Genomic DNA, 13227 nt, shown 5'->3' with positions numbered 1-13227 from the left:
TGAATTTGGACAGCACTCTTTCAAATTTTCTTCCAGGAGAACCTCAGATCACACACATTAGGGGGTAAAACACCACAAAGTATTCTTCGCCACAGTGTACTACAGAACCCAACAATGAATGCAGGGCCAATCTCGCTGCCATCACCAATGGGTTTTTATAAATGTGGACATTGCAACATACGCCAATATGAACAGGAACGAACTACCAGCTACCAATATAATACTAGCAAAGTATACCATTTGGAACAATTTAAAAACATGTTCTTCTCATAAACTGAACGCTCACTTGGAACATATCCTGTAAAATCTGGGGCACTTTGTGCAAATTATGCTTCATAATTTTTCATGTACATTGTACTTATAAACAACTGTGTTTATATATGTTTGATACACAATGAGCATTTCTTGTACTTAATGTGCTTACATGTATATTCACAAACTTTATACATGAAGAAGTTTATAATTATGTCATAATTTATATCAATAGATTCTATGCCTATCTTTTTCAAGCACTCTACATTTTAGTCCAACTTGCTTGAAAATGCTGGGTACCTTGCATCACAAAATATCAGCACTCCACATGGATGAGGCTATTTTCCTCAGTCTCTAATTCTATTTAAAGATTACAAAGAGAGTTTAATATGGTGGAGCTTTCCAGAGTGAGTAGTACCCAACTGTTTTCACAGTCCTGTTACTATCTTGTTCATTTCAAACTTTCTTAGTTTCTCCGTAGTTTGCCACATGGATGCAGATAATCTTTTTGAACGGTTTGTTTGGTAGATTTATATACAGTTTGTGACATACACATTGGTTTACGGTTGGTTGAACTCTTGATACAAATACATATTTCTCCACACACAATTATATATATTAACTTTAAAAAAACAACCACCATTAGTTTATAAATCGCCAGTAGGTATGGTCAGGATCTAGTTTCCACAGGAAAAGCATTTTTTGTTTTGCCAATAACTTTGGCGCTGTTTGACAAATCTTCACAAAATGTTTATTCTAGTCTGCCGCTCACTTCTGCTGCGGTCTTGAATGTTTTGAGGTGATCCGTCAAGCAGGGGTCGAGAAAAAAAGGGGGGGGGGGTCCAAAAACGTATTATCCCCATTCAGTTTCACATATGGATTTTGAACATGATTACAGCCCGAACCAGTAGACTGAATTACAGCAAATTTAGCAGAACGGTAGCTCTTGGTCCAGAAAGCGTGCTTTTTGCCTTTAGGTGTAAATTAGTTCAGTAGTTTTTGAGATATTTCATGAAAAAGAAATGTGTATATCTAGGGACGCGAATCCTCTGTGGATCAGACAGTCCTTGTGCTGATATATGATTGGATGCAAACTGGGGGTTGGCCAACCACCCACTCTTTTTATAAACACCATATAAATTATGGCTCAACATATATATAAATGCCCCATGAAATACCAATCTGACTTTATCCCACTTCATTTAGTGTTTTAATGACTTTTTTATGGATCTTTTTATTGCTCCAATATGGTGGGTCTACTGTAGGTGTTTGAATTCGGACCGTTTTTAAGACCATCTACTATTTCTTCTGACCATGCTTTTTCAGCATTCCTATAGTTAGTTACACGGACTCTGATCATTCCTTCATACATTTTACTTCTATATTTGGACTGTGAGCACAAAGCATATTTTTATTACGTATAAAAAACTGTTTTCTTCTATATTCTTCTTAGTTTATCTTCTACAGTTTTCCAAATAGAGCCTACATGGTTTCAGCCCCTAACACAGAAGCAAAGTGTAAATTTGCTTATTTCACCACGTATATTTCATACATGTAATAGGTAAGGGGGCTTGACTATTAGCATAAACAATTCCTCCCTCTTATAGACGTCTAGATACCATAAAGACCAGTGTCATATTATTTACTTTTTAGACCCCGTGAAGTATATTTTTAACACAAATGCTTAACAGACTTTTTAATGGTTGGACTGTGGTATCGCTGGTACAATTTGAGGTATCTGACTACAGGATAAGAAGCTTGCCCTGGTAATACACTAGGGATGCACCCTGCTTTATCATATCAGCATTCAGGAGATGGTTGACCTTCTGTCTGCATGTCTATTCTTCAACAGTAGACAAATATGGTGATGGGATACATGCATGATCTGTGTCAAGCATTCCTCCTTTCCATTGCCCACTGGGTTTCCCATGTGGTGTGTCACTGTATATATACACACATTTTCTTTTCATCTTTTAGATTCCACTGGTGTGGTCATAGGTTTTCGAATCGGAGGAACATTTTAAATATCTCATCTTTAGTTCCAGCGGCTATACACAGAGTACAATATAGTGACAGATTTTTTGGGAAATTGGTATACATGTAACAATATATATTTTGAATATGTAGCAGCCTTGAAAAGGTCTTGGGATAGACCAAACACATTTCGGCTGCCAGATGCTGTTTTCAAGATTATCGACAACAGTTTAAGTGATAAAAATAACAGGAACATACTGTCTCTTTGAAACTACTGTAATTCGCAACAGACGTCCGAGTGCTCCAGTGTCAAAAAAGACTTCTAGATTTGTGAATTGCTGCATTCCTTTAAGATGGGTGGGGGATACACTCCAGGAAGTGATAGCCAGGCTCTCCTGTACAATTTAAAGGGAATTCTTTGATTCAGAGAGAGGCTACAAAAAAGGGGCCTGGGCACATCTCACGAAGGAGATGGGGCTGGTAAGAGAATCATAAATAGTAGGGTTGAGGCCTTGGGGGTAACCTTTTGATACCCATATCACTGTGGCTGACATTCAGGGTAGAACCTCTAGTCACTCCCACGGTCGGTGTTGTGAGGATTCAAATTTGGAGTAGTCTCTTCTGTGACAGACTGTTTCTGGAGGAAGAGAGAACAGAAGCAGACTCCCAACAAAAACTTTAAAGTTTCAGAGTCTAAATCACAGTTCATGCCTGGAAACGAACTATAAGGAGTGGCGCTTGAGACCCCCAAAATTGTCAACTGTCAGGCAACCAGTCAGGCTTTGGGAGGAAGAGAAGCCCTGCAAGACTTCTGCCTCTGACCAGGACTGCGGGCCAAGGTCTGCTAGTCTACCAGCTGGGTGAGGGCACATCTTCCAGGGAACCAAAGACTACCTGCCCTGGAGCCTGAGGCACCAGCACCTCCGTTTGCCAAGACAAGTATACTCTGTGAGGATGAAGAGAGCAAGACCCAGAGAGGAATCCGGGTGAGTGGATTCCCTAAGCGAGGTGTGAGGATATGGCTGCTGTCCCAATCGGGTCATTGCCTGTGTCCAGGGAAAGTCGGCAACCCTTGTATGCCAGATAAGGGCCATTGTGCAGTGAGCCGTGATTATTGCTGCACCAAACGGATCATCAACTGCATGCATTGTAAAGTCGACTACTACATATGCCGGGGTGAATGGTCACTCTGAAGAGTGCTGCTGCGTCGAGCGGGCTGCAGTCTGTGTGCAGTGTCAAGTTGGTGACTCCCTCCCCCCCATGTTGGAGGGCGGGGCGCCTTGAAGACTGCCCATGCACCCATCGGGCCTGTGTGCAGTGGAGGGATCATGACCTCGTATGGCAGAGAGAACCAGCTGGACCAAGCAAGAAGTATGGACTGGTCAAGATCGTCATCTGAGGAGAAAGGCACCTGTGGTGACCCTAGAGAGCCTGAGTTGTGTCTCCAGACCAGGATCATCGCAACTCTCCCCACTACTGGTGAGAAGAACAAAAAAAACATACCCTGCTTGAAGGAGCTGCGAGAACACCCTGGACCCCGTCACTGCAGGACTGCATGTTGGGGATCTCAAGGAAAGCCAAGAGCAGTCTGCCTGGGCCACGTGAGAGACATATCTGAGACAGTCACTACAGCCCCACACAGGCAGCGGGGACATCCTTAGAGACTCCTGTCACTCTGATTCTGCGGGTGCAGGTAATGCTGATTTTTAGAGCCGGGCAGCTCAGGGGAAACTTGCTTGCTAAAGAGCACTGCAGCGCTAGAGCACTTTTGACTTTAATACGAAGTCGAACTGGGAATCCTAAGACTCAAACTACTAGTGGAACTTAATCTGAATGTCGGTTATAGTGAATAGGGAACAACCACTACAGCTAGCTTGAGGGAGGTGGGACTTAAGGACCGCCTATGAAATACGAGAGCCATGATCTCAGGAGACTGTTTGTAGATGTAGTATTTCATTTTGTGGTCGTAATTAAATAATCCTTTTTCACAAAAGCAAGTATTTTGACTGGCTAATCGTTTACTGCTGCTGCTGAATGTACTTTGAGTGGTAAGCCTGTGTTCAACCCCCTCGCCCCTTGGGTCTACCAACCCCAAGATGCCTTGGACTGCTTGACCCACGCTACCACTGAAGGTCAAGTGCTGAAGGGGTACTTGGCCCAGTTGCTCAGGATCCGTAGTGGCCAGGTCCCGGGGCATCTTAAGTAGAAGGTCTCAACCCCCAGGGTTAGGCCCAGCAACTTCTACTTGCCCGTGGCCCGTTGAATGGAGTTTTGACACTGGCCCAGTGCGAAAGATCCTCAGCATGGCTTCTTTGAAGGACTGGATCTGCTGTGCATCGCAGACTGACATGGGAACTATTGACTCATTATCAAAGCTGGAAGCAGTTCTGGGGTCAGAGACCAAGGCTTTGACTTGGAGGTACCCTTGGGCCACACAGCTCCTCATGGTGGCAGTGGAGGGACGAGTGGGAGCTGTTTTGACTTCCTGCGTTTCTTCTTCTTTGACTTATCTGATAAAAACAGCCTGTAAGATGGCTTGTGGACGGACCATTCTCAGGAACAAGAACTCATCCTCGACATTGCGCAATACAAGGCCTTTTGGCAATGTTCTGCAATGTAGAGCATGGCTTTGCAGTCCTGGGTGAGCTGCTGATTCATCCAAGGGCATTTGTCGCACACCATTTGAGGAGCCCAAACACCAGAAACAGACCTTGTGAGTAACAATCATTTGTTTGTCACAATCCTTACAAGGTTTGAACCCTGTCGTCATTAGGGGAGACATGAGTCTTGCACACTGGGAAAACTTCAAACAATTTTGGCCGGCAGGCCTGACAGTACTGAGGGAGCGAGCTCCAGATCCTTGTCTGAATGGGCAGAAAGAAAATAACTCATTTCAGCACACAGAAGTGGCAAGTATGTAGGGGTCCCAGATGTCACGTTTGTGGTGGGATGGATCTGACACAGCTATATGATGCCACCTACTGACCTAAGAGGGAATTACAAAAAGAAAATTCTATGAATCCAGTCTGGCGCCTAGGGGTAGTCACAAAGTGAGGAATCTGCAGCTGGACGTATTCTTTAAAACCTAATTTACTTCAAAGAGGCTTTCCCAGTCACAAATAAATGTTAGGTGACACTTGGAAAGGCCACAGCCTTTGTCCCTTTAGTCAAACTGGCACTAAATCCTGTAAGCTGAAAGTTAGCTCTAGAACCTGTTTTGAGTTACCATAAAAGGGACTGTTCATTACTCTGGCCAAACTTTTAGGAGGGCACACAGGCTCTGCACAAAAGGAGATGGGTTTTCCGATCTTGGATTTAGAGATTAGGGGCACTGTAAGATTATCTGCACTAGGACAAACAGGAACTTATGACAAATGTGTTAGGGTTGCCCTGAGGAATTTGTACCCCTTTTGTTAGGGAGTGTCCCAGAGTCATTCCCACTGGTACCAGGAATAAGTGTGGCACCTCAATAACAAGAGGACTGCAAAAGCTGGCTTTGACTTTGAAAGAACCCCTGAAGGACTTGACATGCTCCTTCTTGTACCCAAGACAGAGAACAGAACTTAAATGATCAGTTTGAAGACTTACAGGGGGCTATAGAGAGACAACAAGCTGCAAGAGGCCTTTTCCTGGAAATGTCCAGCTGTCCAATGGCAACTGGACTAGACTTTGCTGCCGGCCTCTGCCTGAAACCCTGAGAGTCTCTAAGAGCCCTCCCAAGAGGTCTTAGGGGGCTTAGAAATGTACTCCTATGGTTCTTTAGGCACCAGAAGAAAGTTTGGAATCTTTTAGAAACTTTTCCTTCAGTGTGCCAGAGTTTCAGGGGCCCGTGGGTAAAAGGTATCACAGTGGCTCTTCCATGGCATCCTACTGAATTTCAACTTTGTGCTGCTCAAAGCTCTCAGCACCTCCAAACAAGTGTTGGCAAGCCAATAGGTTTCGCCTTTGTGAGATCTACTGGTTTTCTCATTATTTAATATATGTTGAACAGCACGAGTCCAGTATGGGTTAAAGTAAAAAGAAAAAAAAAGTTATATTACTCAGCCACTGTTTACTGTGTCATAAAGTTTTTTTTTTTCTCCATTTAAGACGTATATGTAAAAACAGACAGCAGCAGCGGTGGGTGCAACACAGACAGGGGGTGGGGGAAAAACAGACCGGGGAGGTGTATATACTATGGTTAGAATGACAGTGATAATTTTATGGCTGGTTTTAGGGCAATTACATTAACCACTAAGCAACTTTGCCGGCTTGCATCATGCTAGACTCAGGCAGTATTCTGACAAGTACTACTTGAAAAGGCATCACGCTTTAATGAACAGACGTTTTTAGAGATAAAACCAGTAGTATTTTGTTACACACATACAGAGCACATGAAACACAGTGTCACCTTATGTAATTAATGTAACTGGTGCACATGTAAAGCACTTCAATAACTACCTTTGGGTCGAGTTTACACTGTACAAAACTTCACAAAAAGAATCCTGTGAAGTGGTCACATACTGAGCAGGTGGAGTGAGGGTCAAAACAGGTGGGGGTTGCAACGAACAGCAGGGATGGTGGTGGATAAACAGTTGGGAGGAGGTGGGGAGAATAGACAGTGTGGGGGAGTATGGGGCATACAGTACCTTGCACTCTGAGTGCATGGCCAAAAGTTTTTAAAAAGTACCTGGAGCAGCACGCTGTCAGTGGAAGAACACTGGCTGAAAACAGGAAGCTGCACTGCGTGCATGCTCCATGGTATGGACAGAAGCCCTGAGAAGCCTGCAGGAGTAAGAGAAAATCAGGCAGGTAGCAGGTAGTGTGATCAGTAAGAAACAAGGAACCCGAAAGTGAAGTGAACGTCAACCAAACTATAAGTACTGGTAAGTAATGGGAGGGCTCTAACCCTGTTATTATCTTTATTACACTAGCTTTTGCTGACAGTGCAAGTGTGCTGTAAGCAAAACCTACAAGTAAGTAAGTACTAATCTGTTGTGGGACTTCGAACACTTTCATGACGAGATTTCCAAAGCTCCGGAGCTCTAGTGGAACCAACCTGCTTCAAGTATCCGGCTTTCAGTACTGCAGTGAATGCTACAATTTCAGGGGCAGCCCGTTCAAGGATTTCTTTTTCTTCTCAAAAAGAGACTGAGTCCCGTTCTGTGGTGGGATTTAGAAACCTTTTCAAACTTTTTCCTTTCTATACTTTCACCAGGACCTATCCACTTGTATCCAAACAGGGGTCCACTGCAGTCTGCCTTAAATTGCACCAAGGTTCGAGTCGACTGCTTCGATAGACTATCTCTAGCACGTGTGGCACTATTTCCACTTAAATCTTCAAAAATTCATATTGCTGGCTCCCTTTATTGGATTCCTCATTTTATTTTTCTCCTAAATGTTTTCTTTATATTAAAATTGTGGAGTTCAATGGTGTTTTTGTGACGTTTTCTAAAGCGTAGGAACTCTGTAAATAATTTACACATTGCATTTGATTTGAGCTCAACTGCTTTGGATCACATTACAAGGGACTGACATCTATCAAGTGGCGGACTTATCTCATGAAGCAGATGATTGTCCACCTCAAATAATCTAATTTCCCATAGACATGCCTAAAACGTTAAGTAACAGAAAAGCTACTGGAAACCCTGTCCTGTTGAAAGGGAGGGATCTAAGGAGTAATCCCTTTCCCCCCAAACTCTAAATAGTTTATACCCACCATCCTGAGAAGACATAACCCACTCCATCCTAAGGTGGCCCTGTCATAAGATCATATGCCCCCCCCCCCACTCATTTCACAGACAGCAGCTCCCACTCCTTCCTCTAAGAATGCCTAAACCCTTACACAATTGGTCCCACTGTCCTTTTTCTTCCGGGAAGCTGCCTCTCATTCTTTCTCCTTTGGGTATCTTCACCCATGCTTTTTCTTCTGCAGGCATATCATTCCATCCTTTTCCTTTAGGGACCTTCTTGACACCTCCTTCAGAGATCAAGATCACCCGCCCCTGCTTCAACAATCCTAACTGTATAAATCAAAACTTTGGTGACGACATGTGCTGGGAATATCCCATGGTGTCTTGTTTAAGGAGGAGAGATATTGCCAACTCAGGGAACAAAGGCACAGGTAAACTATGATGTGCCCAAGATTTAAAAATCTGGTGAAGTTAGAGACCTGAGATTGTAATGCAGTGCTGCTTGTTCCAAGGTGAATACTTTCAGGTGTGGGGCATTTAATAAAATATATACTAGTTCACGTGACAGGTTGCTTTATAAGCCTACTTGTCCTGTTTAAAAAAAAAAAAAAAAAATCATTGCTTGTCCCTTTGGTGCTCTGTAGTGTGGTCACAAATGATGGAAGCAATATCATTAACCAAGAGCTCTGATAACAGCCTCTCGGATTGTGCCAGGGCTAATACTACAGTAAAGCTTGAATACTAGCACTTTCCTTATTTTGCCACCTTTCTGCAGATCTACATACTGGGGCTGGAGATAGCGGTAAGCAATAGTTCCAGGGTTGGAATGCTCTTTTGAGTCTGTGCAAACAAACTAACTTGCATGTTTTAACGGTTTCCACCATCTCTTTTCTAATTGTTTCCTATCCTAAAAATGATTGGAAATTTACTTCTTCCAGGGACGGGGAAAAAAAATGGTTGAAGGGAAAAGTGAACTTGTAAACGCTCAACAGATTTTCGCACGAGCAAATCTACTCATGCATACTTGCTCTTGCTAAAACACAATTCACAAACATTTTCTAGTAGCATTTCCTGGTCTACTTCTGTAAATTCATGAAATACATAAATCTGTACTAACGCAAATACATATACCATGGGCCCTATTTTGAGACATGAGGAATTGGGCCCCTAATTAGGTCTGGCTTAAACCAAGACCTTTTGTTTTTAGTTAAGTTCTAGGTCTCTATATCCATCTGTTGGGTGGCTTCACTGTCAGTGATAACAATCTGCTCCTTCACAAGAAGCATATCTGCACACAAAGTAGTTTTGTCCAGTTCCAGGAACTAATGTGGCAACATGTGCTTTTTGAGACCATAAAATATTCTTGCCGTTCACCAATGTTTGTTACAATGGTGAGGGCCCAGCAGGGCAAACCACAATGAAGTGCTACAAAAGCTATGTCAAGACAAGGCAAGGATTGACAACCAAAAGACTGACCATCAATGTCATACATATTGGCTTTGCTAATTAATGTTTTTTTCATGTTTGCCTTAATCTTTTTGAAACTGTTTACATTGATTTTCCATCATTAATTTTTTTCAGCACTACCATCATGCATTAACATTTCACTAAATGATTCTTCGAAGAAATGGTACCTAAAATTTCACAGTAATTTAGTCAAACATTTTTTCCCTAGTTGCAATTTTTTGTGAACATTTTATTTTGAAAGCAAAGAATTAATAAATCTCGCTTTCAAGCTTCTGCAAATATTTGCATATAATCAGACAGCATTCTGGGAGCATTATACGTAACCTCATATTGTTAAACTTTGCAAACATGTGTACAAATTTTTTTTTTGTACTGGAACCGCTGTCAGTAGTGCAGTCCAAGCTTTCAACTTTTATTTATAGAGGTCACCCTAAAAATAAAGGCTTTGCATTAATGAACCATACATACAAGTTCAAATAGCAATGACATATGGACACAAATATAACCTTAACTGCAGACAATTCCCTATCATGTGCCATAATGTGTCCCAGGAACAAAATAAACATGAAAACGTGTAGTCCTTGACACCAAACAATATAGTCCTGGGTGTCGGCCTATAGGAATTCCACATCCATGTACGTTACCACCATATTACATCGGGTCAAAACACCATGAGAGTAGGCATGGATAACCACCCTCCCCAGGGTTAATGAGCAGGTTACGTGTTTTTTTTTTTTTTTAATCAAAAATGTACTAACTGGTTTAAACTGTTTCTAAATGCTCCCAATGTTGGGCAAAAATGAGAAAAGATAAATAAGATCAAATGATGGCTGTCCTAGAATACACAGTTTAGTCAACAGCGGAAGCTTGTTTGAAAAACCAAGGGATATAGTTAAGAGCCCTGCACGTATTTACAAGGTGGTGATAAGCCACTTTTTGTGACTTAATGCCACCTTGTAAATACAGCCCCTTCACACGCAGAACTTTGTGTGGAAGGGGCGTGCAAAGGGTGCTGCTGTGGGCGTTCCACAGCAACACCCATTGTATTTTGACGCTGCCCCAGATTTCCGAGTTTTCGTAAACCTGAGGGAATGTCAAAATGTAATGCCACTCTAGGAATACCGTTAGCATGGCGCAACGAGGAGAAATACTTTTATTTCTCCTCATTTTTTTCTCTATGTGTGCTGCACTCTGTGTCGCCCTCTGTCATTTTCTGTTAAATATGGGCCCAAGTCTCCTGGTTCCAGAATATCTTAACTTGCCCAGTAGACCGTTATGAGTGACAGTGATTCCAGCATAACAGACAAGGAGTTAAAATCCAAGCAGAATGCCACAGTATTATGGGCCATGCCCAGATTTATAATTCAGTGTTTATATCTTGCGTATGTAATAAAAATTGTACAACCAGGATTAAATGTGAATTCTATGGTGGTGATAGACAACCTCACTGAACTGCCCACCTTGTTCCTGTCAAAGTTTTTTTTTTTTTTTTTAAATAGCACTCGTTACTTGTATTGGGTCTATTTTTTAGCCTCCAAACCCTATCCCCATATTTTTATACAAAGAGTAACAAGGCAGAAGTAAATGTTGGGAACTTTTCTTATGGTCCTGTGGAAATAGGTTGTTACTGTGCTGTTTCCGTGGTGAGTACTGTTGTCAGACCCCAGAATCACAAACTCCGTCATGTGGCTTTGCTTCCCCCCTTTTATCAGGTGCCTCCTTTACTCGTGTAATTTCCACCCCATGTGGTCTTCATTTTAACAAATGCGCCCTTCGCACCAGGTAGTCTGATTCCTTCTACAGCCGTTTTCCCCTTTTATCGGGTGAATCTCTTATTTCATCAAATAGTCTCACTGAACCTTTGAGTACTTTTTCTCCCTTCCTCGTCCGTTTCCACCAGGTTGTTTATTTCAAGTATTAACCACACACATTATCCCCCTTCAAGACAGCCATCTCTACTTTTACCTCTACTTGCCCATGGACTCTAGCACACTGTTCTTACCGAATGGTTCACACCCCACATCAGCACACTGAGGCGGGGCTGGCTGGCCCGGAACACCTTCACCTTCTGCTGCACGAAGTGTTTTTTCTTACTCTTGGTCTTAGCAGTAACAGCACTTAGAATGCCCACGGGAGCCGTGGAGGAAGCCATATTACCCGCGGCTTGCCCTATCCCTCCGCGGCCTCCGCCTTCACCTCCACCTGCAGACAAGCTCCTTGTTGCCCGGGGCCCCTCGCTCTCCTCCCTCCGACCCGACCACATCCTTTCCCTGCGCCTAGTCCGCTCTCTGTGTCTATCGTGCTTCTTGACTCGGTACTTCTCTTCTCGGTCGGCCGCTCTCTAACCAACGTCCAGTCCAATCATAAGCGGCGTTCTCAAGCTTAGTCGACTAGCGCGTGCCGTGAGGACGCGTAACCATGCTGGGTCGATAAGAAAAACCCACTGCACATATCGCCACGTACAACTGGGATCTGCTCCCTACCAAGATGGCCGCAAAGTTTACCTAACAAAAGTGTGTATGTGTCGCCCAGTGGTAAAAAAAAACTTTGGCAATGCCAATAGGTCTGACTTTAACGAAATGTTGTATGGTAATCCCGATTCAGGCGGGAGACTCCCGATATTTTAAGCCAAAAAATGTCTCCGCATCAATAGAAGTCGATGGGGACAATACATTCTCCAGCTTTTGTTTTCAAAATCTCCCACTTTACAGCTTTAAAATGGGGGCATGTATGGCAAATGTGAAACATTAGAAAGTAAATAGCATGGGAATCGATATGTATTCGTGTGGAAACAACTGTAGAATAAAATTGGTTAAGGTTAATGGGTCAGGGGACAGTTGCTCTTTCAAGCCAGACCTAAACATTCAGGTAGAGCCAGGCCTATACACCTTCATGTAGGTTAACCACTGCCCTCCTCATAAATTATCTCATTATCTAAGACACTTTAGTGGTATTAAAGTCAGGAAGTTGGATAAACAAACAGTGATGGCTGGTGATATGTCAAATTGATGGGGCGTAAAAGGAGGGGATGAGTTTTACATTGTGAGTAAGCAAAGCAAGAGTGCCTGACTGGCATAACGAGGGTTCGAGAGAGTTCTCCCCTGAGAAAAAGTTGGAAAAAAGAGCAAAATCGTGCATTTTGAAGAACATTTTAACAAAGTGTCTAGCAAGAAGATTTATGAAACAACTGTGAATATGTATGATTAAAATGGAACATTTAACTGTGATTTGAGCACAAATGAGTAATTGTAACCCTTGCTGTCAAAACAGTTCTGGCCTGCTCATTCAGAATTTTAAACACCCCCCCCCCCCACCTATGGAAGACCCCTCCCTCATTTCTCACTCATAATATGCAGTGTGGCTGGACATAATCCCAGAGGTGTCACCTGCAGTTACTGCTAAAGGCATCCTGTCACTTTAGTCTCCAGCCATGACGACTTCTTCAGTTTCTCACTTGTAACAAAGGCAAACTTCAACCATGCTTAACCATCCACATGGCCAATCAGCTCACACCATGCACGTCAGCTGCCAAACCCTGACCCAGCTGACATTAGACCACTCTCCTGAAGATACAGTGCACCTGTCAGTCACTTACCCCAACTCTACAAGGCCACATGCACCCAATCTACTCTTATCCTCCTTATAACAAGAACACACTAGTGATCTAGTCACTACATTCAATAACTCCCCCAGATCTAAAATCATAGACACATTTGCACCGCAGAAGCTATTAGAATCCAATTATTTATGTTACTTGTTTTGGCTTAATTAAAAAAAATATTTCTGTTTCTGGAGTGCTCGAGATAAGCAGAGAAAAATACAATTTCTTCAGTTTGGAAGAATAACTTCAGGAAAGACATTG

At 42.8% G+C, this 13227-nt stretch overlaps 1 protein-coding gene across 2 annotated transcripts in view; it reads right to left on the bottom strand.

The window, feature by feature from the left end:
• The window catches only part of PIP4K2C (phosphatidylinositol-5-phosphate 4-kinase type 2 gamma), a 369084-nt gene extending 357224 nt beyond the window's left edge, over nucleotides 1-11860 (bottom strand). Inside the window, exon 1 of one of the 2 annotated variants that reach the window (XM_069230812.1) lies at nucleotides 11368-11860. In XM_069230812.1, the coding sequence (XP_069086913.1) occupies nucleotides 11368-11628 (261 nt within the window). In that variant the 5' untranslated portion in view covers nucleotides 11629-11860. The remainder of the gene's footprint in view (nucleotides 1-11367) is intronic. The other variant, XM_069230813.1, reaches the window with a different exon arrangement.
• Between the last annotated feature and the right edge of the window lie 1367 nt (nucleotides 11861-13227).

This window comes from Pleurodeles waltl, chromosome 4_2 (assembly GCF_031143425.1).
Source record: "Pleurodeles waltl isolate 20211129_DDA chromosome 4_2, aPleWal1.hap1.20221129, whole genome shotgun sequence".
Classification (NCBI taxonomy): Eukaryota; Metazoa; Chordata; class Amphibia; order Caudata; family Salamandridae; genus Pleurodeles; species Pleurodeles waltl.
The sequence above is the reverse complement of the archived record's forward strand: the minus strand, read 5'-3'. Positions and strand labels throughout refer to the sequence as shown.